The 25,255-nt window shown below is 34.6% G+C and overlaps 4 protein-coding genes across 8 annotated transcripts; 2 read left to right on the forward strand and 2 right to left on the reverse strand.

Annotated features, from left to right (window-relative positions):
• Positions 1-116: 116 nt before the first annotated feature.
• Positions 117-7,973, forward strand: LOC120339740 (uncharacterized). The gene is made up of 9 exons (XM_039407934.2): positions 117-400; positions 2,551-2,634; positions 4,163-4,276; positions 4,949-5,048; positions 5,659-5,759; positions 5,911-6,023; positions 6,322-6,509; positions 6,784-6,974; positions 7,467-7,973. Exons 1-9 carry the CDS (start codon positions 373-375, stop codon positions 7,604-7,606), a joined length of 1,059 nt encoding a protein of 352 aa, XP_039263868.2. The 5' UTR covers positions 117-372; the 3' UTR covers positions 7,607-7,973.
• Positions 7,974-9,290: 1,317 nt separating this feature from the next.
• Positions 9,291-20,299, forward strand: LOC120339610 (uncharacterized). Of its 5 annotated transcripts, none has more exons than XM_078111246.1 (9): positions 9,291-10,639; positions 12,306-12,450; positions 12,961-13,062; positions 13,998-14,097; positions 14,176-14,279; positions 14,446-14,558; positions 18,064-18,214; positions 18,615-18,794; positions 19,212-20,299. In XM_078111246.1, the coding sequence occupies exons 2-7, from the start codon at positions 12,333-12,335 to the stop codon at positions 18,199-18,201; spliced, it is 675 nt and encodes a 224-aa protein (XP_077967372.1). In that variant the 5' UTR covers positions 9,291-10,639; positions 12,306-12,332; the 3' UTR covers positions 18,202-18,214; positions 18,615-18,794; positions 19,212-20,299. The 5 variants fall into 5 exon arrangements, with proteins under 5 accessions (XP_077967372.1, XP_077967361.1, XP_077967368.1 ...); XM_078111235.1 differs by having other exon boundaries at positions 12,367-12,450; positions 18,064-18,245; XM_078111242.1 differs by having other exon boundaries at positions 12,367-12,450; positions 18,064-18,238.
• A 406-nt stretch (positions 20,300-20,705) lies between these two features.
• Positions 20,706-22,841, reverse strand: LOC120339600 (ribosome-releasing factor 2, mitochondrial-like). Its single transcript, XM_039407764.2, has one exon. It carries the CDS (start codon positions 22,839-22,841, stop codon positions 20,709-20,711), a length of 2,133 nt encoding a protein of 710 aa, XP_039263698.2. The 3' UTR covers positions 20,706-20,708.
• A 7-nt stretch (positions 22,842-22,848) lies between these two features.
• Positions 22,849-24,673, reverse strand: LOC120339620 (ubiquitin-like-conjugating enzyme ATG3). The gene has a single exon (XM_039407788.2). It carries the CDS (start codon positions 24,564-24,566, stop codon positions 23,637-23,639), a length of 930 nt encoding a protein of 309 aa, XP_039263722.1. The 5' UTR covers positions 24,567-24,673; the 3' UTR covers positions 22,849-23,636.
• Between the last annotated feature and the right edge of the window lie 582 nt (positions 24,674-25,255).

Here is a 25,255-nt window from a genome sequence, read left to right on the forward strand (position 1 = left end):
CTAATCAAAGATTACAATAACATCTGCAAACTTAATCAAATAGCGAATATTCTGTCAGGGTGTTGTCAAAAACTGAATACATCATACCGCTGTTGCGGTGGCGTACAATCGTGTTCGAATTATTCACTGCCTCGCTTGTCGTTTCACAAATCCATAGAGGCATTCCTAATGGAAAATCCTGGGTATTCCCCCGAGGTATGGTTCCGCAAATCGAAAACAAGTACGGTAGCCCGCGAGTACGGTGCCATCCATACTCTTCAGTGTTTGAATAACACTTCTTACCGCACAGTCTTATCCAGTTATCGGCGAACGAGATAGGTACCGTACTCACATTCGTTAATAATATCAGTGATAGTATGGAGCGTGAAATTGATGCTGTTTTTGACTTGCTTTGCCAGAGGTAAGGTACGGCGGTACGGTAATATCATAATATTGTTTTGCACTAGGTACGGTACCGACCGGTACGGTAATTATGCTGGCCTATTTGTTAGATACCGGTAATGGAGGTCACCTATTAAAGATCTCTAGATACATTGACTGATTGTGCTAGATCACTCAACTGATTGTGTCAATAGGGTGGACTTAGCAACTTGGGTGTTTCACATAAAATCGGATATATTATAAAAATTAGCTTATGTCTGTATGTGCTACAAATGTATCATAACGGTAATGCAGTACCGGTAGTGCAGGGATGTGCAAAGTGCAGCCCGCGGGCCAAATGCTGCCGCAAGGGAAAATTACGCGGCCCGCGGAGAAGTGCCAATTTTGAATGGTACGCGGCCAGATAAACTAGTTTTGCAATTTAATTGGATCTGGTTCTCTTTGCGTTGCAAACTTATATCCGAGTCCAATTTATTATCTATGCCTATGACGTTACAACGGTCTGACAGCAAGACAAACAACTTGATTCGCAAAGCTGTTCCTTGCTGAGCAGGGAACAATTTAAGGAAAATACGGAGCAGACGCTACTGAATTTGTGGGAACGGGCAATTGAAGGTTAGGCAACTGGCAAGCAGTTTTAAAAAAAATGATATATAGAGATACAAGAGCTAAATTAGTTCTGGTTCCAGTGTATCAATTGATTTTGTCTAAATCTAAACTAGAATAAGACTTGACCAAAAATTATTTGAAAATGATTCTTACTGAAAACACCAAGATAACTTTCTACATTTAAAAAAAGTCATGGCTTCAAATATGGCACTTTGCGATAACATATTTTTTTCTAAAATGGGCGTCATATCGAATTGCTAGCACTTCCATATAAGCAAATTTGGATAACATAAAAGTAGTCTGGAAGAATCCAGCAGCAAATTTCCAACAGAATTCGTTTAAATTGGGTGTGAAAATATATATATTTGAATTACAGTTTTGAGAATATATATCATGCGTTTCAAATCATCATTTCTGCAAGGACCCCTAATGATGACATGAGATCAATAACAAAAAGACACTATTCTGTTCCTGCAACTAATTGAAAGCCTATGTTAAATGACGGTGCGGCCCGCTGTTTCACCCAGTTATTGAAATTTGGCCCACCTGCAAAAAAGGTTGCACACCCCTGCTGTAATGTGTTGTACACTCGCCGTAATACCGGTATACCTGAGTCATTATAAACCAATCTCACGCTGAAAACAGATGAAGTAGCATAAGTAGTGGTGTTATGGTGACATGTTACGGAAGAAAGGAGGGAATTTGAATTTAAGATCCAAATATTTGCTCTATCAGATGCATGTTTATAATGCAGAATGTTGATGACTCCTTCAATGATTCCCATATTTCTGTATTTATATTCATTGTATCAAATATTTCATCCTAATTGCTACTTTAATCCACTTATGTTTTATTAGCATGTCAATTATTTGCTTTGACCAGCGGTTCCATCCTGTGATGGAAAGTCCAGCAACCATCTGGCACAATATGATTTTTTATTGGTTGATGTAGATTAGGAGGTTATATCAGACTTTAAGTGAACACTGAACAGTGAAATGGTGTACCATTTTAAAAAAGGTTGATAAGCTACATGAAACACTGATATGTCAAAGTATGTACTTGCAGTGAAGTTAACACATGTCAGCTCAACCAGATGTATATATCAGTTTATATCAGTCACATGCTATAAAAGGAATCAAATGCTTTATAATGGCGAGAAAGGCAATAGCAATATTTCTCATTGATGCGGCTATAAGATAACAAAGACCAATAAAGTAATTAAATATGGTGTGGTAATTGAATGGGACATAATACTATACTATAGTCTTGGAACCGTGGATATAAAAGAGGCTCAGCATTAGTATTTTAAAATCAAGAGTTTTGCTCAAATCAAATCAATTTTATTCTAAACTCGCATGACTTCATGAGGTAAACTTTTTGGTGCCTCGCAAACTCATGGACAAAACCCTATTTTTAGCAAATTCAAATTAAGCCCTAAAGTTCATGTGAAATTTCAGTATTTTTCCAAGTTTACAATGGCTTGTAAAGAGGTTCAATTGGAAAATAATATCATCATTATGAACTGACCTCAATCAAGCCATATTTTATTCCATTTTATAGGACAAAACCAGTCATATGGCGACAATGTTGAAAAACAATGTGTACCTGATGAGTCAACATTTACATCTTATGCAAACGCTTTTGGTAAGAATATTACATTTCTTCTCAATTTTATGATGCAGTACCAGATGATAGCTTATCATTAATTTATTTTCAAGGGAAATGATGCCTTTTGAATAAAATTGATTTACCGTAAAAGTGATACAAATTTGGTGATTCTTTTCACTTATTCATAGCCCTATTTCTCAACCATGAATACTAAGATGTTGTAATGGGTAAGCAAGGATTTTTAGGAAAGCTAATAAAAATGTTCATCCATATGGCGAACCATGGCCTTATACAGCACCAGGATTTGGAAAAAGTTACCAGCTATTCGCTTCACATGCATGGACTTGACTTGATTCTGTCTAACTCAGTGGCTTTTCTTACATTGACGTACCGATAACATCAAATAAAATGACCTTGTGAATTGGCAAGACAATATTGAACTGACATAAAGAATAAAAATAAAATAGGAAAAATATATACGAGGTCTCATTTTATTGGGTGTCTTTTTTGCTTGTGTGTTGTGTTGTTTTTGACAGCGTGAAATACATTGAAATTATAAAATAAGACAATAGAATAGCAATTTGTTATATACAGTTTTCGGCATACAGATCTTTGACTTATTATTTTCTTTGTGAATAAAAAGCATATTCAAAAGTGATAACACATTTCTGATAGTAATTCAATATGAATTTTTCTTCAAAACAGTACAGGGGACCTAGGTTTTGTCACCAATAAATCATACATTCTGAAATGAGATGGCAGATCATTAGATCAGAAAATATCAATGTATTGAAAAGCAAACACATAAGCAGCATTGCGACTTACTCAAAGTTAAAATTCAATCAAAGATTCAAAAGATGCAGGCTTCCACACCTATCAACTTTTCACATGTTACCGAATTGTGCGAAGTGACCAAACCATTCCTTTCTAGGTTTCTTTGTGGTATTTTCCATGTAATATGGTATGAGGAGGACTATCATGCAACACTGCCTGAATTAAATTAGACTCTGTTAAAAAAAAATTGGAAATATAGCAGGCTTAATATTTTTGTTTTAAGAGTTATTTATTTCGTTATCCAAGTATGATAATAGTCATGTAACTTTGTTCATCCATGGGGGAAACGATGTGGACTAAAACCCCCTGTATAGATTTTAAGGTTTTTGACACTTGCAAGATTCAGCAGAGTGCTTTTGTGACTAATCGGAACCGGAATAGCGAAATGTGATTACTCTGCATCAATACTTTGCCGGAAATTTTAACATAACACTTATCAAACTCGCAATAATGGCAGATAAATCGATTGAAAAAGCAACATAGCTTTTGCTACCTTTTCGGTTTGGTGAGGCTGGCAGAAAAACAATAAAACAACGAAATGTTTCATATTGATTGTCAAATTGTCAACTCGTAGTTTTTGCCAAAGGTTTTTGTAACTTATTCTTAAGCTCCAGACTCCAGTCAATTTCTATCACAGAATTATGTGTTTGTGAAAAGTTGCATTTCTATTTTTGCTCCACTCAACAAATGGAGACAACTATTTACAAGTTAGTCATATAATACATTTCAGGTCAAATTTATGAAGTTTTAAACTCCAAGGAAGTTGATGGTAATAATTATGAGAATACAGCAATAACTTTGTGTAATAAACAAAGCAGAGAAAACTTTGTTGCAACTGAATGGAGTAAGTTTTAATTATCATTCACCCTAACTCTAAAATTTCAATCTCTCAGAATTTAATGTACCAAAGTTTGTTCAATTATAATGGCATGCTGGCATAGGAGCTTGTGAATATGAATATGTTTTTTTATCTTCAATTAGGATTTTCCAAAGTGAACTAATTAACGTAATATATTCTACGATAATATTTTTCAATTCAATTATATTCAAAAACCTTTGAATTTCTCAAGTTCGTGGATATTGACTGAAGATTTATTGGGTCTCTCTCCTATACCCCTCAGTTAGACAATTTTTAGGAAACTCGGATATTTATTATATCATACATTACTGGATCATTCCAAATATTTGATTCATTCTGGACATCTGCTATATCAAAGCAATCGACTCTAACAAAGTCAGACACTCAATTACAATTTATGAACCAATTAAAAATAATATCTTCCACAAAAACAGCGTTCAGAAGTTAGAAACTCAACTTTACCAACAATAATCTGTAGTGTACGGCCAATTTGTTGAGACTTTACAAACATGAGTCTTTGTTTTCACTGTGGATAGTAACATATGTTGGTGACTTCTTATCATTCTGTTTTTATGTTTGCATGCATCATTGAGTAACTATGTAGCATGGCTTGGTTATTATTTTTCTTTCTTCTTGTATAAACTCACTTTATTTCAGTCATCAATGGTGAACCACCTCGTTCTTTGTTCATCCAAACTGGAACAAAGATTATCCCTCAGTTGCATAATTCAACCATAATATGTTCGGCATCTGACATGTATGTTCATTTTGCACTTTTATGTTTTTTATGTTTAGGCTAAAAGTGTCTTCATGATTTTGAGATATGCTTGATTTTATAATTCCAATCATATTTTTATTTGCTCATGATAAACCATAACTTTTTGGCCCTTGGGTGCTATAAATTATGATTTAAACTGTTCGACACAACAGTAAAAAAGGTTCTTCCTGTTACTAACATAACATACATCATGTGAATAAATGTGGTGCTTGGCATCAAATTCCAGAATGTAATTGATATGTCTGAAATATGACTTCATAGCATCTTTGTCACTTTTTCCTTCTAAATCTGATGCCGATAACTGCGATTCAACAACTTATTTTACTGTGTTTACCATTAATATCAGTGCCATAGAAATGAAAGCACACAGATACAATGATGAGTATATTGAGACAACATTTGGATTTCCTTAATATTAGGAGAAATATATATCACAAATTTTCAACCACTTCAAAAACATGTATTAGCAAACTGAATATTCCTTTTCTGTGAATATTTCTGTATCTCAAAATTTAAATGCCACATTTGTGGAAAATGCTTTGCTTGAATACTAAGGTAACTTAAATAGAGTATGTTTATATAATAACAGTAACAAAGAAAATTGGTCACCCCCAATGGAGGCTGAGTTTTACCGCAATGTGACTGGAAGTATCACATACAAATGCCAAGATTTTCAGATAATACTTACAGGTGATTATCGTAATATTACTAGCCTTGTGCTCTTTTTGTGATTAGTTTTGTTTTTATATTAATGAATCAAATTTAGTGGGATTACGGTTACCTCAATTTCATTTCATAAGTTATAATTTTGTTCTTTTTACTTTGTATTGGTCATCTTCAGGTTTGAGACTACTTAAAACTGACCATTCCAAGCTATTGAGAGCAGTGGGATCATTTACTGATAAATGTGTAACCTATGGAAATAGTAGTAAAGGAACTGACACTAAGTGGCTGGTTTGTAAATTATTTTATTCATCAAATAGCTATAATAAATGCTAGCTTAAATAGCATAATAAGCCAGAGAATACTCTAGTTTTACTGTATATAAAGCATGGTCCTTGTAGTTACTGTTTGTAAAATATAGTTTATGCTCATAATCATTCCAGTGTGAAATTGTTTTGTATCCTGGAGAGGTACGCAGTCAAAATGATTTAATCATAACATGGTTTCACAATCTTGGGAAAATAGAATAATCAGTGAGGTAATGTGCCGTAATTTGAGTCTATTGTTGGTTGGTTCCAACTTGTTTTAGGGAAGAGCCTGTGACTCTGAGGAATACCGATATATGTTTAATGAAACATGTGCTTATGGATGTTTTCAATGCTGTGAGAATCACTACTGGTCACTCGAACACAAGGAATGTGAAGCATGTGGGCCATGCAGTTACAGAAAAGAGAGGAACGTTTGGACAAAGTGTCTTCCAGAGGATGAATGTGAAAGGTGAGAATATTTTAAATATAGAAAAGTCTATTTTCTAACACCGATAGTGATAAAAACAAATGAATTTGAAATGTGGGTAAGGAAATAGTTATTCAAGTCATTCATGCAATAGCGGTTCCAAACTATATTTTTGTTGGTGTATCACTATAGGAGAAGAAACAATTCATGCTCTTCATGCTTCTGCAAAATACCTATAGCATTCTCTAATTTTTAAAAAACTAATGAACAATTTGGTAAACACAAATTTACTTTTCTTAAATTCATTGTGTCTCAGGTCAACAACTCAACCAACCCCAGTATTATTTAATTCAACATCTAAATCGACAACATCGTCAAGTACAACAATGCCAACCACGACATCTACCACTACCTATGCTACAAGCAGAGGAGCAGATCACAAACCATCCTCTTCAACAACTGAGCAGCATGAAAACCAAAGTTCATCAATATCGCCCTCGAATTCAGGTTAACCATTCAGTTTGTAAATTTATTTGATTTCTGTTTTCTGTTTTTTCTAACAGGAAATCTGTAGTATTTAGTTAGAATAAAAAGTTCATAGAATAGCAATGGATGAAAAAATGATACAGGTTAATAAATGAGTCTACTAAAATATAGATGGGAAATTATTGAAAATATAGCCACATTTCCTCTGATGTGTTTTTCCATGGCTATTTTTAGCCAATAAATGTGCCGCACTAGGTTTTCTAACAACAAATCAGGCGTTGGTGCTTCTTTTATTACATTAGGTTGAATTAATTCATAATGGCTGGCTCAATAATCATTTTTAAATGCCATTGGCAATTCAATCTGCTTTTGCTTTCTAAGTGTATTCCTATAATTGAAGTGTACTGAAACCAATGCTGAATTATTTTCCTAATTTTGTGAACTTTTCACATTCCTGCCAAGGGAATAGTTATATTTATTATGATGTGTTTAATGATCCATTTTTTTTTTCAGGACCATCCACGTCGGCAGGGATTGTAGTTGCATTTATTGTATTCATCTTATCAGCTTGTATCGCTTCAATATTATCGAAAAAGTATTTGAGTAGATCGCCATCCGGCCATTTACCAGTCAGCCTGAACGAAAATGATTAGATGGCCAATATTCCAGCTTTCTGATCAAAAAAATATAACCAAAATCACTATTGATTTACTTTATGCAAGTTATACCAAAATTGTACATAACAAGCTATAGTCAATGGGTGAATTTTACATGACAAATAGTCATGTAGTGTTTTTATTTTTACTATGCAAATCCAAGTGTTCAATTTTTAATTATTCAACAGTTTTTTTGAATGCATGAGCTGATAATCAAATGTATAACATATAAAGTGCCTAATTGAATAATGTTTGTTACCTTTCTTCATTAATCAACCTGGAACTGTATTTCTGGATACTTCATGACTGATGTACATGTAACGAACATTCAGTTTCTCATTAATTTATTGTAGTCACCACAAAATGACTGTTGTGGTGTGTGTGGAATTCACAGCTGTAACTTTTGCTATGGTCATGTTTGGATTCAGTTTATGACTGAAATCATGCTATTAAAATGGGATCAGGGATTACGACTGACCTTGGATATCTCAATTCACCCATTGAAGTGTCAGTGTGCAATCTGGGTTGCTGTTTAGCATACCACCATGCCAGAGCGGCAGCCAGGAATTTTCCAAATTTGGGGGGTTACGAACATTGCGCCAAAAGTGCAATTCACGACGCCGTAAGGCGTTTAAAAAACAAACAATTGTCAGCGAAAGTATGTTGGATAAACGAGTTGCATGTTGCTCCCTTTGTCGTTGTTTGATGAATATTTGGGTACGTCTTGTTTCAAGCATATACTTCCTAATCGTCGACCAATAATTAATCCGCAATCATCGGTAACCGTTCGCCTTGTTAGCTTTTTATTGTTCCATAAATGAGCCAGCTATTTCCGGGGAGAAACAAATGATTAAAATAGAGAAAATTCATTTTGAGAGAAAAGTATAACTCGCGGATATCAGTGGCGTTACGATCATTACTATTACGTGTGGTAATTTATTGTTATTCGAGGCGACTTTTTTTATTGTTATTCAATGAGTAATTACGGACGCAGTGATTAGTGACAGGATAAATCGAATTTTTACTAATCGAATATTTATTTATATTTAACAGAAAATTACTAGAATACTGGAAACTCGATAACAACGCGGCGTTTTTACTTCCTGATTTTATCACAATTGCGGATTGTTTTTGTCAATACGATCGTTTCGGCGGCCGACATCTGAATTATTGTTGAACTATATTTTAAAGCACTTTTTTCACGTTCAAGTATGAATTCTCACGCAACGGCGAACATCGAAGTTTGATTTTTATATTTTAGGCAGAACTGTGACTTCACATCGGCGAAGATGTTAAAGACAGCTATTAAGTAGTGACTTCATAAACATATTAATTTCATTTTGATCTCATCTTCTGGGTCGGATTTGATCCTCCACTTCACAGTTTGTAAATTACGGTCCCAATTTTGAGCGAACAATATTATCATTACTGGCCCGTGATGAAGATATTTATAAAGCTAATAGTTGATTTTTTTAGGCTTTTAATTTCTATCGTGTCTGTGTTATTTTCGTATTAAATTAAATAACGAGAATGTTGGTCGGAGACCGAAGACTCATCGATCGAAAGTTAGGGGATTCCAAAACAGAAACTGCAGTTTCGATTCATCCGCTGTTATTCCATAGCGACGCCGCGTGTCCCATCACTAATCAACCAATAACTCGCTAATTATACGACATGATTCATCCAAAATCAATAGGCTTCAGGTCCGAGATATGATGAATGCACATGCAAAACTTGGAGCAGATTCAACCTCGCCTTCGTGAGATATCGCGTTCGTCTAACAGACAAACAAACAGACTTCAACATACTTACCGATCTTAAGATCGATAAGTAATGACAACGTTGCGTTTGAGTGAAAGGTATAAATTCCGCATCACATTTTTTCCAAACGGGGGTTACGACAAGAATAGGTTCCAAGTGACGTCCTTAGCGCGTGGCGGTGTGGCTCATCGTGCTAAGCGTTAGGAATACGCTCGCCACGGCAATTTTCATTACACTGCATGGGTTCGCAAGTTCGAATCCCACGCAGGAATGATTATGTGCGAGAGGATTGCTAGACTCCTTTCCGCTATTGGGTGGATTATGTAACCCCTGGTCGGTTACGGCTTTCTGCACCACCAAGTCCATGCTTCCGAAAACAAATAAACTCACTAATCCCATACCCGACATGGAATGGTAGCCGGACGAGTGGCCGTGGTCCGCCATATGGTTAAGCCGTCTTATCGGCTTTGCTCTTTCCTTCTTATTCTATCCTAGCATTGGAGATAGAGCATTACTTGCACATATTTAGCAATCCTTACGTAGTTTCCTGTTGAAGCGCACATATTGCTGTCTAGACATGCCGATAGCAACAATTAATGTTTACTGGGTCATTACAGTCTCACAGAGAACTTCACATCCACCCAGGTGCAAAACATGAGAAGCCGGTTCAAAAATTCCCATAGCAGCGTGCGAGTGATTGATCATTTTGCGCAACGGATGCAAGACTAATTTTAAACTTTTTCATTACAATCATACACACACAGATGTTAAAGTGCGAAGAAATTGAATAATTTGCTCTATTTCTATACAAAAAAAATTGGTGGGTTCTGTTTTTGGGGTCACCCTGTAGGATTCAACAATACATACATACGGTATATTCATTGATACGACCAAGATAATCCATATTGCCATTGAGGAATGCGTGCATTTATGGCAAAGTAGAAAAATAAAAACAGTAAAACTTGAACGAAAGCGCAAATTTGGCGAGTCATGTCCACGTGCTGTGTTTCAAAATGTAACGCGACAGGCCTTGGGAAACCGCAACAGTTATGGTTCCGCAAAATAAGCCAGAATAAAATAGCGTGAACGTGCTTGTCTCGAAAAGCGCGTTAGTACTGTATTATTTATTAGTTGGATAGAAAAGTTTTTTTCAAACTTAACAAGCGTTGTGTGCTCATTGTTGTGCACGCGATAACAGGCATTTCGAAATAATGTCAGTGGTGCAATGGACGATAAAACTGACGATGTTGATGGCTTGTTTTGCAAGTGGTAAGCTATTAATAATATGATACATTATTGTATTGTAGCCTGTTAATCAAATAATAAAGACGTCTACGGTAAAGAGAGTATGACAATGTGACGTAATCGTCTGACACTAATGTTTTGAAGCTTGTATGTTTACTGCACAAGATCTTTTCGTATATTATTGTTCGAAGCTAGTCGGCTTTAGCCAAATGACCAGGTGTATTTATTGTATGCCAATTGTAAACATTCCCCCTGAAAACGTCAAATATATATACTTCATGTGTTTTCTCCATGCCCCTATCGAGTTGACGACTGAAGTTTTCTATACCAACCTTATCTCGGAAAAGGGAAGGCCTGTGATGTGCTGCATATAATACCCATCCTTTTATCTAATAAATTGCTGACATTTCGCCTATTATTGTCCCTTCTTCAATATGCCTATCTATACAATTGAGCCATAGTTAATCTTTGTACTAATTGGGTGATAAAAAAAATCAAATGATCAACCTAATACCATCCTATTACCTCTTCTTTAAAACTTCTGTAATATGGGTTAAGGTATTTTTGCTATAAAAACAAATTTATTGATAAATTCCAGCTTGGCATCCAGACAAATCATAGAGGTTACTTTTTATAATTATAACAAAATTGGGAATTGTGCATATGCCCTCTCTAAGGTTATCTAAATATTATCAAATCTAGAGTAGGATTTTTGTCAACTTTAGCAGGTCCTTTCAATCGAAACTAGAGTAATTCAAAAATAATGTTTGGGTCCTTTATTATTTATCCATTTTTTTAAATGACATCAGGTCTGAATCTTTTTCTGATATTTAAACACATTTGTAATCTAGGAATGAGAAAGTTTATAATTGGATGATAAGTAACCAATTCACAATCAAAATAGAAAAGTTCGAAGTAGTACTCATTTTTGATTCTGTACCTTTCTGCAAATATTTGTAATTGAACATAGATCATCACCTACCTCTGGCATGTGTATGTTGAGTCTTCTGAGCAAACTTTAACATTTTGCATACCAAAGTACACTTCAAAAAATCTATTATTCAATTCTTTAAAAGCATATTCAATATGCAGTTGTTGCCTGGGGATCTGTCTCAAAGTCAATATTAAAATCTATTCAAGTTTCAGAAAATTAATTACTCTATCACTCTTCTACTGTTAATATGATTACATTGTATTGCAAAACCGGTATCTTCAAACATGCTGGCATTTATAAAGTACAGTAGAAGTTTGTAAATTGACGTACCAATACCATAACTGTTGGCTACCAGAGGCATTCAATAACTACCTCACCAATTTGCATGTTAGTGAAATGTTGAGTCTGTGTGTGGGTTATGGCTGATTGAGACCAATGGCGTAGCCAGTTATTTGACATGGCAATTTAGACGGTTAACATTGGCTCTATTTCTGAAATTTCTCCCTATGTGTCGGGACAACACCAGAAGTCAGTGCCCAATGTGAGAAACTTGTTATAATGCTAACATCGCTGACAACTGTAGCCTTGAAAATCTGTTTTCAAAGAGTAGCAGAAACATCAAATTATATTAATATGAGGTGACATAGCAAGATTATTTGATATCAAAAATCTCTTGAGGCCATTTAAAATTCGAGTGGACAAAATTCTATTTTTTGGCAAATTCCTTTTTTTTTTTCAATTTTGCTCGATTTCAAGTTTTCAGTCGCTCACAAAAAGAGTCAGATGAAAAAAGTCATGGAAGTGATCTGTTTTCCAGGTGAAAAAGAATCATATGGCGACAATTTTAGGATAGAATGTGTTCCTAATGCATCAACATTTACAACCTCCAGGAATGCTTTCAGTAAGTAAATAATATGGTACTCTAAAAATCATATGAAACATATATATGGAGGATTATTGGTAATAGTGTATTATTATTTTTTTTAACTGTTGCTAATATTCTTATTGCTTTTTCTTACAACTTTCAGCACTAGCATATTTAGATGAATGATGATTTGACCAGTTTTCATATGTACAGTTACTTTTTTATTACGGTTCTCAGAAATAATATGAAGATAGGATTTTTGATAATATTTACAGACTTCAATTGCTCATATTGATATATTCTAATGAAACTGGGAATTATGCTAAATAGAGTTAAATAAGAGTTTGATAAAGTTAATTCTAAATTAATTGAATTTGATTTGGCAATTCAATTAATTTGTAACCCATGCATGTATTTCAGATATATATATGTGTTTGTAAGAAATGGCATTTTAATATGAGCTTGACTGTTTGTAGTGGTTTCACTGTTATGAATAGTAGTTATGTAGTATATTTATGAGAAAACCTAATGTATAATATGTTTTAGGTCAAATTTATGAAATTTTGAATCTGGAAGAAGATAGTCATTATAAAAACAGTGCAACAACATTGTGCAGTGTACAAAAAAATTTTGTTTTGACTGAATGGAGTAAGTTTTTGATTATCTTTCATGCTATCTCTGTGATTTCTACTACCCAGACTCGACTAGAAATTTTATCATTATGTCTTGATCATTTATAGTGACTTTCTAGAATAGGATCGTGGTACTAATAACTTGAATATGTATTTTCCTGTTTTATCTCTTAAGATACAATTCTAAATAAATAATGCTAAAACATTTTGATAATAAATGACCTAATTTTTAATATTTTCCACTAAAACCAAAAACAAACAATCCCATATTCGAGGAGTTTTAATTTTACTAATGCTGAGAAGTTGAAACAAACAATGATTTGATTCAGTTAATCACCAGAGATTAATTGAAAGCCTCTTTGGTCCTAATATAATACTTCAATTGCCGAAGTTGATAATTCATTGAGGAACCATAGTATTTTAGATTATTCTTGAACTCAAAATTACCTAATATCATATATAATTAATTTAAAATCAAGTCGAACATTCTACATGGGCACCTGTCTCCAAGTCCAGTTTCATCTTAAAAATGCTTTTATTTCTATTGTGTGAGAGAGGAAAGCCATCCTGATCATTTGACAAATCAATGACTACCACTCAGGGTGATAATTCACTCTTTCAAGATAGTGAATCTAACTGACACTCTAAATTATGATCTACGAATCAAGTGAAATTCCTAATGTGGACTTCGTATTTCATTCTGACATAAGCTATAAGCCTGTTTTGTGCACGTAGGGTAGTCAGATATAGGAGAGAGGCTCGCATTTTCAAAACAAATAGTAGCATCCTGTTGATGTTAACAATTGTTGAGAATTTTCAAACAGATTGAGTCTTTTTGGTTTATTTTTGTTCTGGTTTGTGTTTGCATGAATCATTTAAAAAACTTATGTTGTATGGCTTTGTTATCATTTTCTTTTGTTGAACTCTTGTAATATTCTCATTTCATTTCAGTCATCAATGGTGAACCACCTAGTTCTTTGTTCATTGAAACTGGAACAAATATTATTTCTCAGTTGCATGATTTAACCATAATATGTTCAGCATCTGACATGTATGTACATTTTTACATTTCTTTTGTTTGTGCTAAAAGTTGATGATTATGATATGATAACAGAACTTATGATAACAGTATCGAAGGAAATCGGCAACAAACAATCAAAGCTGGGTTTTATCGCAATGTTACAAGTGCTTTCACATACCAATGCCAAGATCGCTTTCATATTATACTAACAGGTAATTATCGTGCCATTCTTAGTCTTTTAGTTTGAATTTCTGAACAATTTTATTATTTATGTGCATCTGTCAAACTTAGGGAGATTTTTTGCTCTCTAAAAATATTAATTTTTTCAATATTTTTGATTTATGATGATTTTTGTATTCATTTCCACTCCAACTACAGATCTGAGAATGCTTGAACGTGCCTCTTCCAAACAAGTGAAAGCAGTGAGACGACCCAATGACAAATGCGTAACTTATGGAAATAAGAGTAAAGGAACGACCCCTGAATGGCGGGTAATTTATCCTATTTAACAATATTTTTGTATAAATATTAACCTATGTTGCATAGTTGATGCTTAGGTATATACGGTAATCATCCAAGATGGTGATGGTTTTTTCGAACACAATTGCATAGAATAGAGCAGGGGTCGGGAACCCATGGCTCGCGAGCCATATATGGCTCTTTTGGTGACGGCATATGGCTCTCGGAAAAATCTAATATCCCAAGACTAAGCTTACTATTGTTACGAGATTTCAAACTCTTTTATAGCCAAATTTGGCAGGAAATTCCCAATACGTTTGAGAACGCGCGTCCAGCACATGTCTATGTTATGTAAGATAATTACCAGACAGGCATTGTGACAAACAAGGGGATTCTGGAACATATATTGTGACATCACAGAGCGATAGAGTTTTAAAAACACCACGGAGATGCCTAAACGAAAAAGGGTGATGAGTATCGTAGATTTCAACTTGGGCTGCATGTGAGCAACCGTTCAAGGCCCGCAGCGACTACATGCAGCATCAGAAATCACATTAAATGTATATTGACATTGTATGTGTTGACTTTTGAGTGAACATTTCAGGCTTGATTAAGTGAAGAAATGTTATATGGCTCGCACGGAAATGCAATTGAAAATATGTATATTTTTTGGCTCTCTTGACCAAAAAGGTTCCCGACCCCTGGAATAGAGTAATAGATCATAGAATTGAACTATGGTGCGAGAAGCCACCTAAATAACTCAATTATGGCTTGTTCAAATCTATTTACTAAATTTCCTAGTCTGATTACTCAGACATATCACATAAGTCACCTAGCAAATTTGTAAAATGTCTTCCAGATTGCCTCACTTTAATTGTTATAGTCTGTTTTAGAGTCTGTGTAATTTTGTGTCATGTGACAATTTCAATATGTATGGCTTGCTATATATATATGCTTAAATTTATATCATGAACTATTTTATTAATAGCCACTGAAGTATTGAAAATGTGAAAGTTTTTTGTCAGTGTTACAAGGCTTCTTGAATGACACCAATGGTTTTATATGGGTGTAGCCAATCAATTATTCATTTCAGATGCATAGAGCAGCGGTTCTCAACCTGTGGTACTGAGTAAAATTACAAGTTAGGTTAGAATAAAACATTAAAAGCAAGTTCATTCACATAACATTAATCGAGTCAATATTACTGGATATTGAGTAGGGCTAGGCATATATTCGAAAATTCAACTACACGGAGTCCTCGACTTACGACGCAGTTTTGTTCCTGAGACTCGATGTAACCTGAATATACTGTACAGTGGTACAGTGCATGAATTACTCTATACACATCGTACTGTATTGTAAAGTATAGTACTGTACACTAATAAAATTTACAAATAATGCAAATAAGAACTTTATTAGAAAAACAGAAAACAATTCCGCATCACATGAATAAAAGCAAACACTGTACAGTATCTTAACATCTTTTTTTTGCTTTGAGTCCATAACAAAGGGCAAAAATAAAACGATCAAACAAGTTACGAAAAAAACGGCTTAAACAACCAAAATGACTACAGTATCACTGAAACTGTGTATAGTACTGTATCACTGGAACTGTGTACTGTACTGTACCATGTGACTGAAGCTTAATAATTATTCATTCATAATCGTAATAGTTCGCAATTGGTCACGTCATTTACGATATAAATAACGAAAACCAATGAGCCCAGAGCACTGATTTTTTCCTGATCACAATGATCCAGTTTATAGGCTTAGATATTACAGTACAGTATTATCTTTTATAACTGTATATGTTCGTAAAGTGCGTTCGTAACCTCGTAAGTTGCGACCGTCGTAACCCGAGGACTCCCTGTATTAGAATAGCAATTTACTAATCGAAAATTTGGTAGCAGGTGAGGCGACAGGTCACGCGACGATCAGATTTCACAGCTCACTTGCGGATTTCAGACGAAAACACGAGTCGGCACATGCGTGGATATTTACATAATAATAAGGAATAATTTTTTTTCTGGTAAGTGTCAATGGTGGCAACCTAAATTTTCTAAACTGAAAAGCGGAAATACAAAATACGAAAAATAAATCTGAGAACACCAAGTTTTGTTTTATGATGGTCCACGACCGATTAAAAACACTTTTTAGACGTTGCAAATCGCAAATTTTTGGGTGCTACTGTAGTATACGTATCAGGGTGTTTTCCTTTGTGATTCTTTGCTTTGCTGCCTCTACATTGGTACGTACAGTACCGAAGCACCGTGAGTGTTGTACGAACAGCTCAGATTTTCCGAATTCACGAAAATATGAATCAAAACAAAATATAATCGGGCACTTTACCACGCATTTTGTGTCCACAGATTGTCATGATATTTTATGAGTAGTATTGATTTTATTTCGCCAACACAACCGCAGATTAAAAATTTACAATTAAATTGATATCAAAGCAAGGCGATGAATATTCATTTTTTTGATTCACTAATATACTTTAATTATATTTTTAATAAGTACTGAATCAAGTTGTACATTCTGGAAATTTATAGCAGATAGTGGGATTTTTCTAACGGCGATAACAAATTCGCAAGATCGCAAAAAATATGTATCAAAACTAAATATAATCGGGCAATATATTCTCACATTATTATGTTCGCAGATTGCCGTGGCATATTGAAGAAGTAATGCTTTCAGCTTGTTATAAGTCGACACAACCGCGAGTGGCCATGAACACAAGTAAATTAAAATAGAGAAACATTGTTGTTGTCATGGATTGTCGTTGTCATGGATTGAATATTGTTCGACAGAAAAGGCCATTTAGGTTGCAATAAACGCACGTTGAGTCCGCAAAGGTTTTAGCCGGTGAAAAAATAGTCTGCGACCAAAAAAGGTTGGGAAACGCTGCTAAACTAAGCTATCAGTGCCTGTATGCGGCACGTGGTTGATTAATATTAATAAAAACAAGGGTTTCCAACATGTAAACCATGTTATAAACGACAACACATCAAAACGCTCTCAAAATAAGGATAAAAAATTTTGCAATAGTAAAGTATAGGAATAATTTTTCTGAGGTCAAGAGTCAAAAAAACGTCATATGGGCCAGTCCTGTTTTCAGAGATTGCCCTCGCCTGCTATTGTCCACGAACGAATCGAGATGAGCATGTTTTCGTCTGTCTTGCAAATTAGGTCACAAAGGATGTAGTGCCACATTATAAAATGCTTTCATAAATGCCATTGTTCCCCACGCTAAAAATGGGCCACGTACGGTGGTACGCGGCCACAGTAAAAAACAGTAAAGTGGTACGTGGTCAGTAAAAGGTTGAGAACCACTGGCATAGAGATGACAATTCACACAGACCCTGCAATGGTGATGAGTCCAGCAATTCCTTTTCATGAATACTCAACTTATAAGTTTTAAACCTGTGAACCCATAGTAATCAGTAGAGTGATAACAAGCTTTTTTCCAATACTTCCAACTATTAAGCGTTGTTAGCAAGGTGGTATTAAGTTTGCTGCTTTTCTCTCTCGGCTCAGAAATCAGATTGTGGCATTGGAGCTTGTGGCATTGGAGACACATATAGACTCATGTTCAATGAATCTGGTGATTTTGGATGTTTTCAATGCTGTGAGAATCACTACAGAGAAATGTTTGGACAAACTGTATTCCAATAGACGAATGTGACATGTGAGCATATTTGAAAAAAAAAAGGTTATAGGTATTTGTTAGATTATAGTTGGTTTTTGCTCATGTGATTTCCATCAATTTATTATATATTTAAAACATTAGTGCGATCGAGTATGACTTCATTTTTCTCCAAAAAGTCTTCAGCCGCCATACTTATGTTATAGGTCTTTTTCCAATATCTTCATTTATGTGGAATTCACTTCCTTCATAGCCCTTTTTCTGATCATATTCTACTAATGCAGGCTATGTCATTCAATCGTGATATCTTGTTTGTGGCTAAAGCACGGAAGTAATCTGTTTGACTTTACATCTCCACAAAACATCCTAATGTATGTTATCTCTTCATGTTTTAAATCACAATGAATGGTAAAAGTAATCCTCTCTCTCTTAACCCCTTTAGTGTCAGGTCAACAACTCAATCAATCCAAGCAACATCTAAATCAACAACATCATCCATTATAACAATGTCAACTAAAACATCTACCACTGCCTACACTGCAAGCAGAACACACGATACCCAATCTATGCCAATTACCACAGCAGCAGGATCAAACTACACCAAGTTCATCTCCAAATCATGGTTAAATACTTTATTTGTAAATTTATTTATTTAATTAATGATCTTCAGTCAACATGTACCCTAACTACAATTTCTCAAAATACCGAATAGAGATTGAAAATTGATTTCAACCAAAAAAACAATCAACTACCATAGCAAAATAGAATCTTTGTTGATGTGCAGAAAACATTTTCACGGCTGTTTTTGAACTACGGTAATCAATGTGCAGAACAGAAATTGGCAAACTAATCAGAAATGATTGAAATAAAATTTCTCTTCCGATGGAAGTTCCAAGAAATATTCTGAGAATGCTACAAAATATGCGAGTGCATTCACATAGTCGAAGTTTGTGGAGACTAATATCCTGACAAAGTTTTATATGCCTGCTGAAAAATATGTATGTTTAATATTAAAAAAATAATGATATGTTTTTTTCAGGAATATGCATTGGGGTTGGAATTGGGGTCTCAGTCCTCATTCTAATAATATTGGCTGTTGTTTTAATAATAAGGAGCCTGATGAAACGTCAGAGTAACCGACGATCGGGTGCATCACCTGGACAGAACCGACGATCGGGTGCATCACGTGCACAGCTCTTACAGAGTATTGATGATCCGAATCTTTGACCAAAGTATCCTGATTGGACATGTTTCCGTAGAAGCCTTAGGAATTTTAACACTATTAGCAGGGTCGATTTTACCATATTAGCTAGTGATATATTCGAAATCGCACCGTGTTGAAATTTTCTAAAAAGAACTTTTAGGGTATTTTATAATCATAATTTTGACAAATTGCTATCAGTGATATGTGTCGCATTACACATTGATGAAGGCATCAGAAAATGACACAACAACAAAAGACCTAAATATGTGAATCGAGAGAAAATTCAAGGAGAGGGTACACAAACCTATTGTTTAATTTGTATTTCTAATATGCTTACATCATATTGCAAATTCATATATAAAATTATACCCTGTGATGATCAAATACACAAAGTGCCTTTATAGCATAGGCTATTTGTTAAAAAAATTTGCACTGCATTTTTAAATCAGTATTCATTTTCTGAAGTCGTTACTTATGAACAACTTTCAACATATTTCTATCATTGAGCTGTCCCATTGCAATTATATTTTCCTCACCATTGAATCCGGGTGTCAAACTTGCATCATATTGTGTACTGCACAAATTTTGTCCCTAGAGTTATTAGGATGACCGTTTTTCTTCGTTATGTTGTGATAGTAGTATTGTAGTAATAGAGTATTGTATATTCATTACTAGTAAAACTCAACATGTCGATTTTTGTATTTTATATACATTTATCCATAGTTTTAATTAACGTAATATAGTTAAAGTAGAATTATAGTGTATAGAATTAACTTGCATTGCATGTGCCGATAACTAATCTTAATGCATATTATGAGCGGCGTTTACATTATTGAACAAATTTTCAGTCGTTGGTCACACCCACTTTCATAAAAAACCAGGTATAGAATTTTGCACTATATTAAATTCAATGATATTTGTAACTAATTCAGTGATTAGGTATTGGGCAACCCTTAGTATTCATTCTCCTGTGGGATCTTATATTCATATAGTTATTAACTTAAAGGAAAACTCTGTATATTGATAGAAGTACCCCACCTCTGATAAATTCGTGTTTGTGTATTCCTCTATTATATTGAATGCATTTTCTGCCATCCTACTATCCAGGGAAAAACAATCAAGGATTGTGGCATCTAGGATTCATCAACTGGTTAGCTATACCTGGCCTGGAGCAGTGGTTAGCCATACGAGGATCCTCGCTGACTAGGTCATATGATCTGACATATCCTAAACTATATAAGTTTGTCCATTGTGACTTATGTAGACCGCACAAAGTTAACTGTATCCACCACATACCACAAACCCAAAATAAAAAGTATCAAAGTGCAAAATTTATTTGTATGAAACACCACCTATTAATCGACTACGAAGAGTCTCAATATTTTCATTTGAAACTACTTCATAACCACAGACTTCCAATGTTAAATCTGCATTACCAGATGAAATACTCCTCAATTTAGATGCAAACCCAAGCATTTCAGAGACAGGTGCTCGAGCCGATACATATCTTTCAATCTCATAGCCTTTGACTTCTGATATTGTTGCATGCTTCTGGGCAAGACTTTTTAAAACAAGGTCAAGTTTGTTTGAATGGGTAACAATTTCGATATCCATCATTGGCTCTAGAACACAAAAATTGGCTTGAGAAAAGAACTCTTGGACCATATTTACTACAGCTGCAGTTACTATAGTTTTAGGTGAGTTCGATGTCATTTTGAATTTTCGTACTGAAATTTTTACTCTCATTAATGGGAATCCCATCATTGGCCCTGACTGACAAGCTTGTAGAATTCCATCTTTGATAGCCATTCGAACTTCTGGCGTAATGTCCGTGATCTTGGTTGAAATTGAAATGTCATCTGATTTAATAGGATCAGCAGTTAATTCCATTTCTATGTTATGTGTTTTTTCCAAAACTGTACGATTATAGGAAAACTTACATCTTTGAGTTTTCTCCAAAAGAGTTTCACGATATGCAACTTGGATTGGTCCAATATAACAATTTGTCTTAAACTCATTTTTGATTCTTTCAATCAAAATGTCCATGTGTAGTTCACCCATTCCGCACAAAATTGTTTGTCCAGAGTTTGAATCCATTTTTATTCTAATTGATGGGTCTTCTCGAATGAGCACAGTGAGGCATCGATTTAAAGCTTTTAGCTCTGTTTGGGTATCTGCTTCTATAGTACAAAAATATACTGGCTGTGGAATTGTCACTGGTGCCAGGTTCTCATTAGCTTCTGCATTTTTTTCAAATAAAGTATCTCCTGTTCCTGTGAATTTTAAACCAGTTATTGCAACAATTTGTCCTTCTGAAGCTTTTGAAATTGGTTTATATTCATCAGCAAAAACTGTGTATAGTTGTGATACAGTTTCTGAATGGTCTTTGGAGCCATTGAAAATTTTATTGCCAGTTGAAATGCTTCCTGACAGAACTCTTATAAATACAACCGGTCCAAACCTTTTATGGTGAACAACTTTGAAAGCATATCCCACTAAACTATCTTTATTTTTTATTGATAAATTTGTGTTAGAGTTATCAGGCGAAGGCAAATAATCAATTACAGAATCTAATAATGAGGGAACGCCAATGTCTTTTACTGCACTTCCACATAATATAGGAATTGCATTGAAATTTTTTACTGCGTGAGACAATGATGTGACAAGTGGTTTGCTAGGAAATTTGTCTATGCGATCAGTGTATTCTGTTAAATACATATTGGCGATATCATCATATAAATCTGCTAGTTGCTCAATAAGTTTTTGTTTTAAACCTATGTAATTTTTCCACAATATGTTATCTTCTTCTGTTAGTGCCACTGTGCAAAAACTATCTGGATTATCTATAGCTTGCCATTTCGATACTGTACCATTAACAATATCCACTAATCCAGAAAATTCATTTGTCATCACTGGGAATTGTATGATAAAAGTTTTTGCTGATAAACTTTCTTGTAGGGACAGTACAGTAGCAGCAAAATCTGCTCCCGATTTGTCCATTTTATTTACAAACACGATTCTCGGAACATTCAACTTATCTGCTTGACGCCAAACTGTTCGAGTTTGTGCCTCAACTCCACGAGACCCATCTAAGACTGTGACAGCACCATCCAAGACATGAAGCGCTCTTTCCACTTCGACAGTAAAATCTACATGGCCAGGTGTATCAATAAGATTAAGACATGTATCATTCCAGTTGAAGCTTACAGCTGCACTTTGTACTGTTATTCCTCTAGCACGTTCTGATGGGAGGAAGTCGGTAACTGTATTTCCAGAGTCAACTTTCCCCATTCTTTTGATTGCGCCAGCATGATATAGCATGCTTTCGGTTGTTGTTGTTTTTCCTGCATCTATGTGAGCAATAATTCCAATATTTCGGATTTTAGAAGAAACTTCATTGCTATGTTTTCTAATGACAACATGAAATGCTTTGTTTCGAAGATTTTTCAAAAATTTCAAATTCATTATCACCTTTCTAATTAAATATAAAAAAGAACAAAACACATTGTTACATAGTCAGTTAGCAATCAAGGCAGGACAACAGATGACCCGGGTAGCCCAAGGAAATGGATCAAATACATTGAGATAGGAAATAATTCTCCAAAACATAATTACATGATGTAACTCATGAACATAGTGTTATTGTATTAAAAATGATCACCTCTCTTTATGATATATATACCCAGTTTAAATACCTTGAAAGATAAAAATATGAAAAAATTGAATACTTTGACTACATTGCAAAATACCAGGTCCCCGTGCTTTATCTATTTGTCAGACAACCCTTTAGTGGTTTTGAATTTTATGCTTATTTTTCGAAAGCCCACCAAAAGACATGACAAAAAGATGATATACAACTCAATAATGCAAAAAAAACAATAATTCTTATAACAATGCAACTCTGTTGCTCATTCTTTCCCAACACATGCGAATTATTTATATTTTTGCCTGCTGTTACATTACAATCAAAGCATCAGAAATAGATTGATTCATTTTACATAATATAAGCCATTACAAAAGGCTGGTTAATGTTGTAGACCTTATAAGTATCTTTTTAATCTTTGAATAATGATAAGTTTATTTATATAATCTGGATTTAATGTAATACGGTACAGCACTGAGTGTGAAGAAAATGCATGGCTGGTTGCAGACTGCATTCATTTTCTTACTTCATTCAAATTTTTACCAGTGTGATACTATATTACACTCACATTTACACAGATCAAAAATATGAAATTTCATTGAAGCAATAAATCATATTCACAAAGAAAAATGTCTGGTATAATCGTATTCAATTGTAGGTATAACAGCTTGGACCAATTTCAAAAACACCAGCAAATACATGTCAACTTGCAATTCACCTCCACCATCTTCGACTGCTTGCATAATTTTTTTCATAACCTCAGCGTGTCTGCAAGGATGAACTGAGCACATATTAGGAGGGGGCAGATGTGGGTGCGGTTCAATTGTCACAGTTTTATTGACATGATCTTGACTTATGTCTTCATACATTTCAGCCATTTTCAATGGACTACGTTGCTCATTGTATCCTGATAGCCATAATCTTGGCGTTTGATAATATTTATCATAGGTTATGTGAAGATCATATGTTCTTGTGCGGACTATTCCTTCATCTGATGATTCTTTTGTTGCATCTTTAACCTCTGCAACAATATCTAATCTGGCATCATCTTCATCAGCTTCTAATTTTTCCGCAAAATCCTCCATGTCCAAAGCCTCATCATCATCCTCATCACTTTCATCATCATCGTTTTTATTTGAATCTTTTTTACTGTCAGACATTGTCATTTCTTGAACTTCTTCCTGGACTTTATCAAGTTCGCCAGAGAAATGATGATGAGTGTCCACCCATCCTCCGTCATCATCTTGTTCCTCAATAACTGCTTCGTTTTTGTCATCATACTCAATTTCTTTGCACCTTTTGTAGCATGGAACATTCCTTGTAAGCAGATATTGCTTCGTTTCAGGTAAATATTGCTTTACTTTTGATTTATCCCCGCTCGCCCACTGCCATGTTGGGCAATGGTGAACCAAAAAATCACCAGCTGCTACAAACTCTTCTGGAGTGATGACCCCAGTGTCCTTAAATTTGGATGCCTTAAGAACCGGTGTTAGCATCTCAGCTACTCCAAGTGCACCACTTTTAACGGAGTTGAAAACGTTCTGCATATTTCCAGCAGTTTTACAGATAGAAACTAATTAATTGGAGAGGCTGCAGCAAGAATCGGAAACAAGAAGGTCAACGCGGGGATTCCCCCTTTCATTACCATGGCTGAGTGAGTCCCGTCATAAGTATAAGTTTATTTCGACTCCATAATCAGCAATAGACGATAAAAAAATAGATAAAAACAAAAGTAAAAGTAACTGATTATAAAATCGGGAAAGCGAACAAAACTTAGAGTAAGGTTTGAAACGTACAGATTTTAGATGAAAAGGTATTGATATAAGAAGTAGTACGTGTTCGCTCACCCAAAGAAAGAATGTTAGAAAGATGTTTCCGTGAGCATCGACTTACTTGTTTACCGTAACCTATTCAATCAGCAATAAGTTAACAATGACGTAACAATTGCAATTCCTGCGATAGCTCAGACACTTCTGTCCTTCAGACACTTATTCAAGCATGATACCGTAGTAAACATTGTCTTAATTTTGTAGTTTTGCGTGTTATTTGTCAGTTTTTAGTTGTGTTTCCAATAATAGTTAGATAGATAGATAATAAAATAACTAAACTTTCACTATGTATTCAGGGAAGCTTTATTTTAGTAGCTGTAATCGAAAGTGAGTCTCGCAAACGCTGAGACAGACTAGGCTAAAATTAGCAACCAGTACCGGTAAGCGGCACGTGGTTGTATAATTAT

Source organism: Styela clava, chromosome 1, assembly GCF_964204865.1.
Source record: "Styela clava chromosome 1, kaStyClav1.hap1.2, whole genome shotgun sequence".
Classification (NCBI taxonomy): domain Eukaryota; kingdom Metazoa; phylum Chordata; class Ascidiacea; order Stolidobranchia; family Styelidae; genus Styela; species Styela clava.

Excerpts from the sequence above, each read along its gene's own strand:
- LOC120339740 (XM_039407934.2), top strand. The coding sequence starts at position 373 with ATGCTGTTTTTGACTTGCTTTGCCAGAG. Across the intron at positions 2,635-4,162 it reads ATCTTATGCAAACGCTTTTG|GTCAAATTTATGAAGTTTTA; the intron begins GTAAGAATATTA and ends AATACATTTCAG. Across the intron at positions 6,510-6,783 it reads CCAGAGGATGAATGTGAAAG|GTCAACAACTCAACCAACCC; the intron begins GTGAGAATATTT and ends ATTGTGTCTCAG.
- LOC120339620 (XM_039407788.2), bottom strand. The coding sequence starts at position 24,566 with ATGCAGAACGTTTTCAACTCCGTTAAAAGTGGTGCACTTGGAGTAGCT.
- LOC120339610 (XM_078111235.1), top strand. The coding sequence starts at position 10,582 with ATGTCAGTGGTGCAATGGACGATAAAACTGACGATGTTGATGGCTTGT. Across the intron at positions 13,063-13,997 it reads TTTTGTTTTGACTGAATGGA|TCATCAATGGTGAACCACCT; the intron begins GTAAGTTTTTGA and ends ATTTCATTTCAG. Across the intron at positions 14,559-18,063 it reads GAACGACCCCTGAATGGCGG|AAATCAGATTGTGGCATTGG; the intron begins GTAATTTATCCT and ends CTCTCGGCTCAG.
- LOC120339600 (XM_039407764.2), bottom strand. The coding sequence starts at position 22,841 with ATGAATTTGAAATTTTTGAAAAATCTTCGAAACAAAGCATTTCATGTT.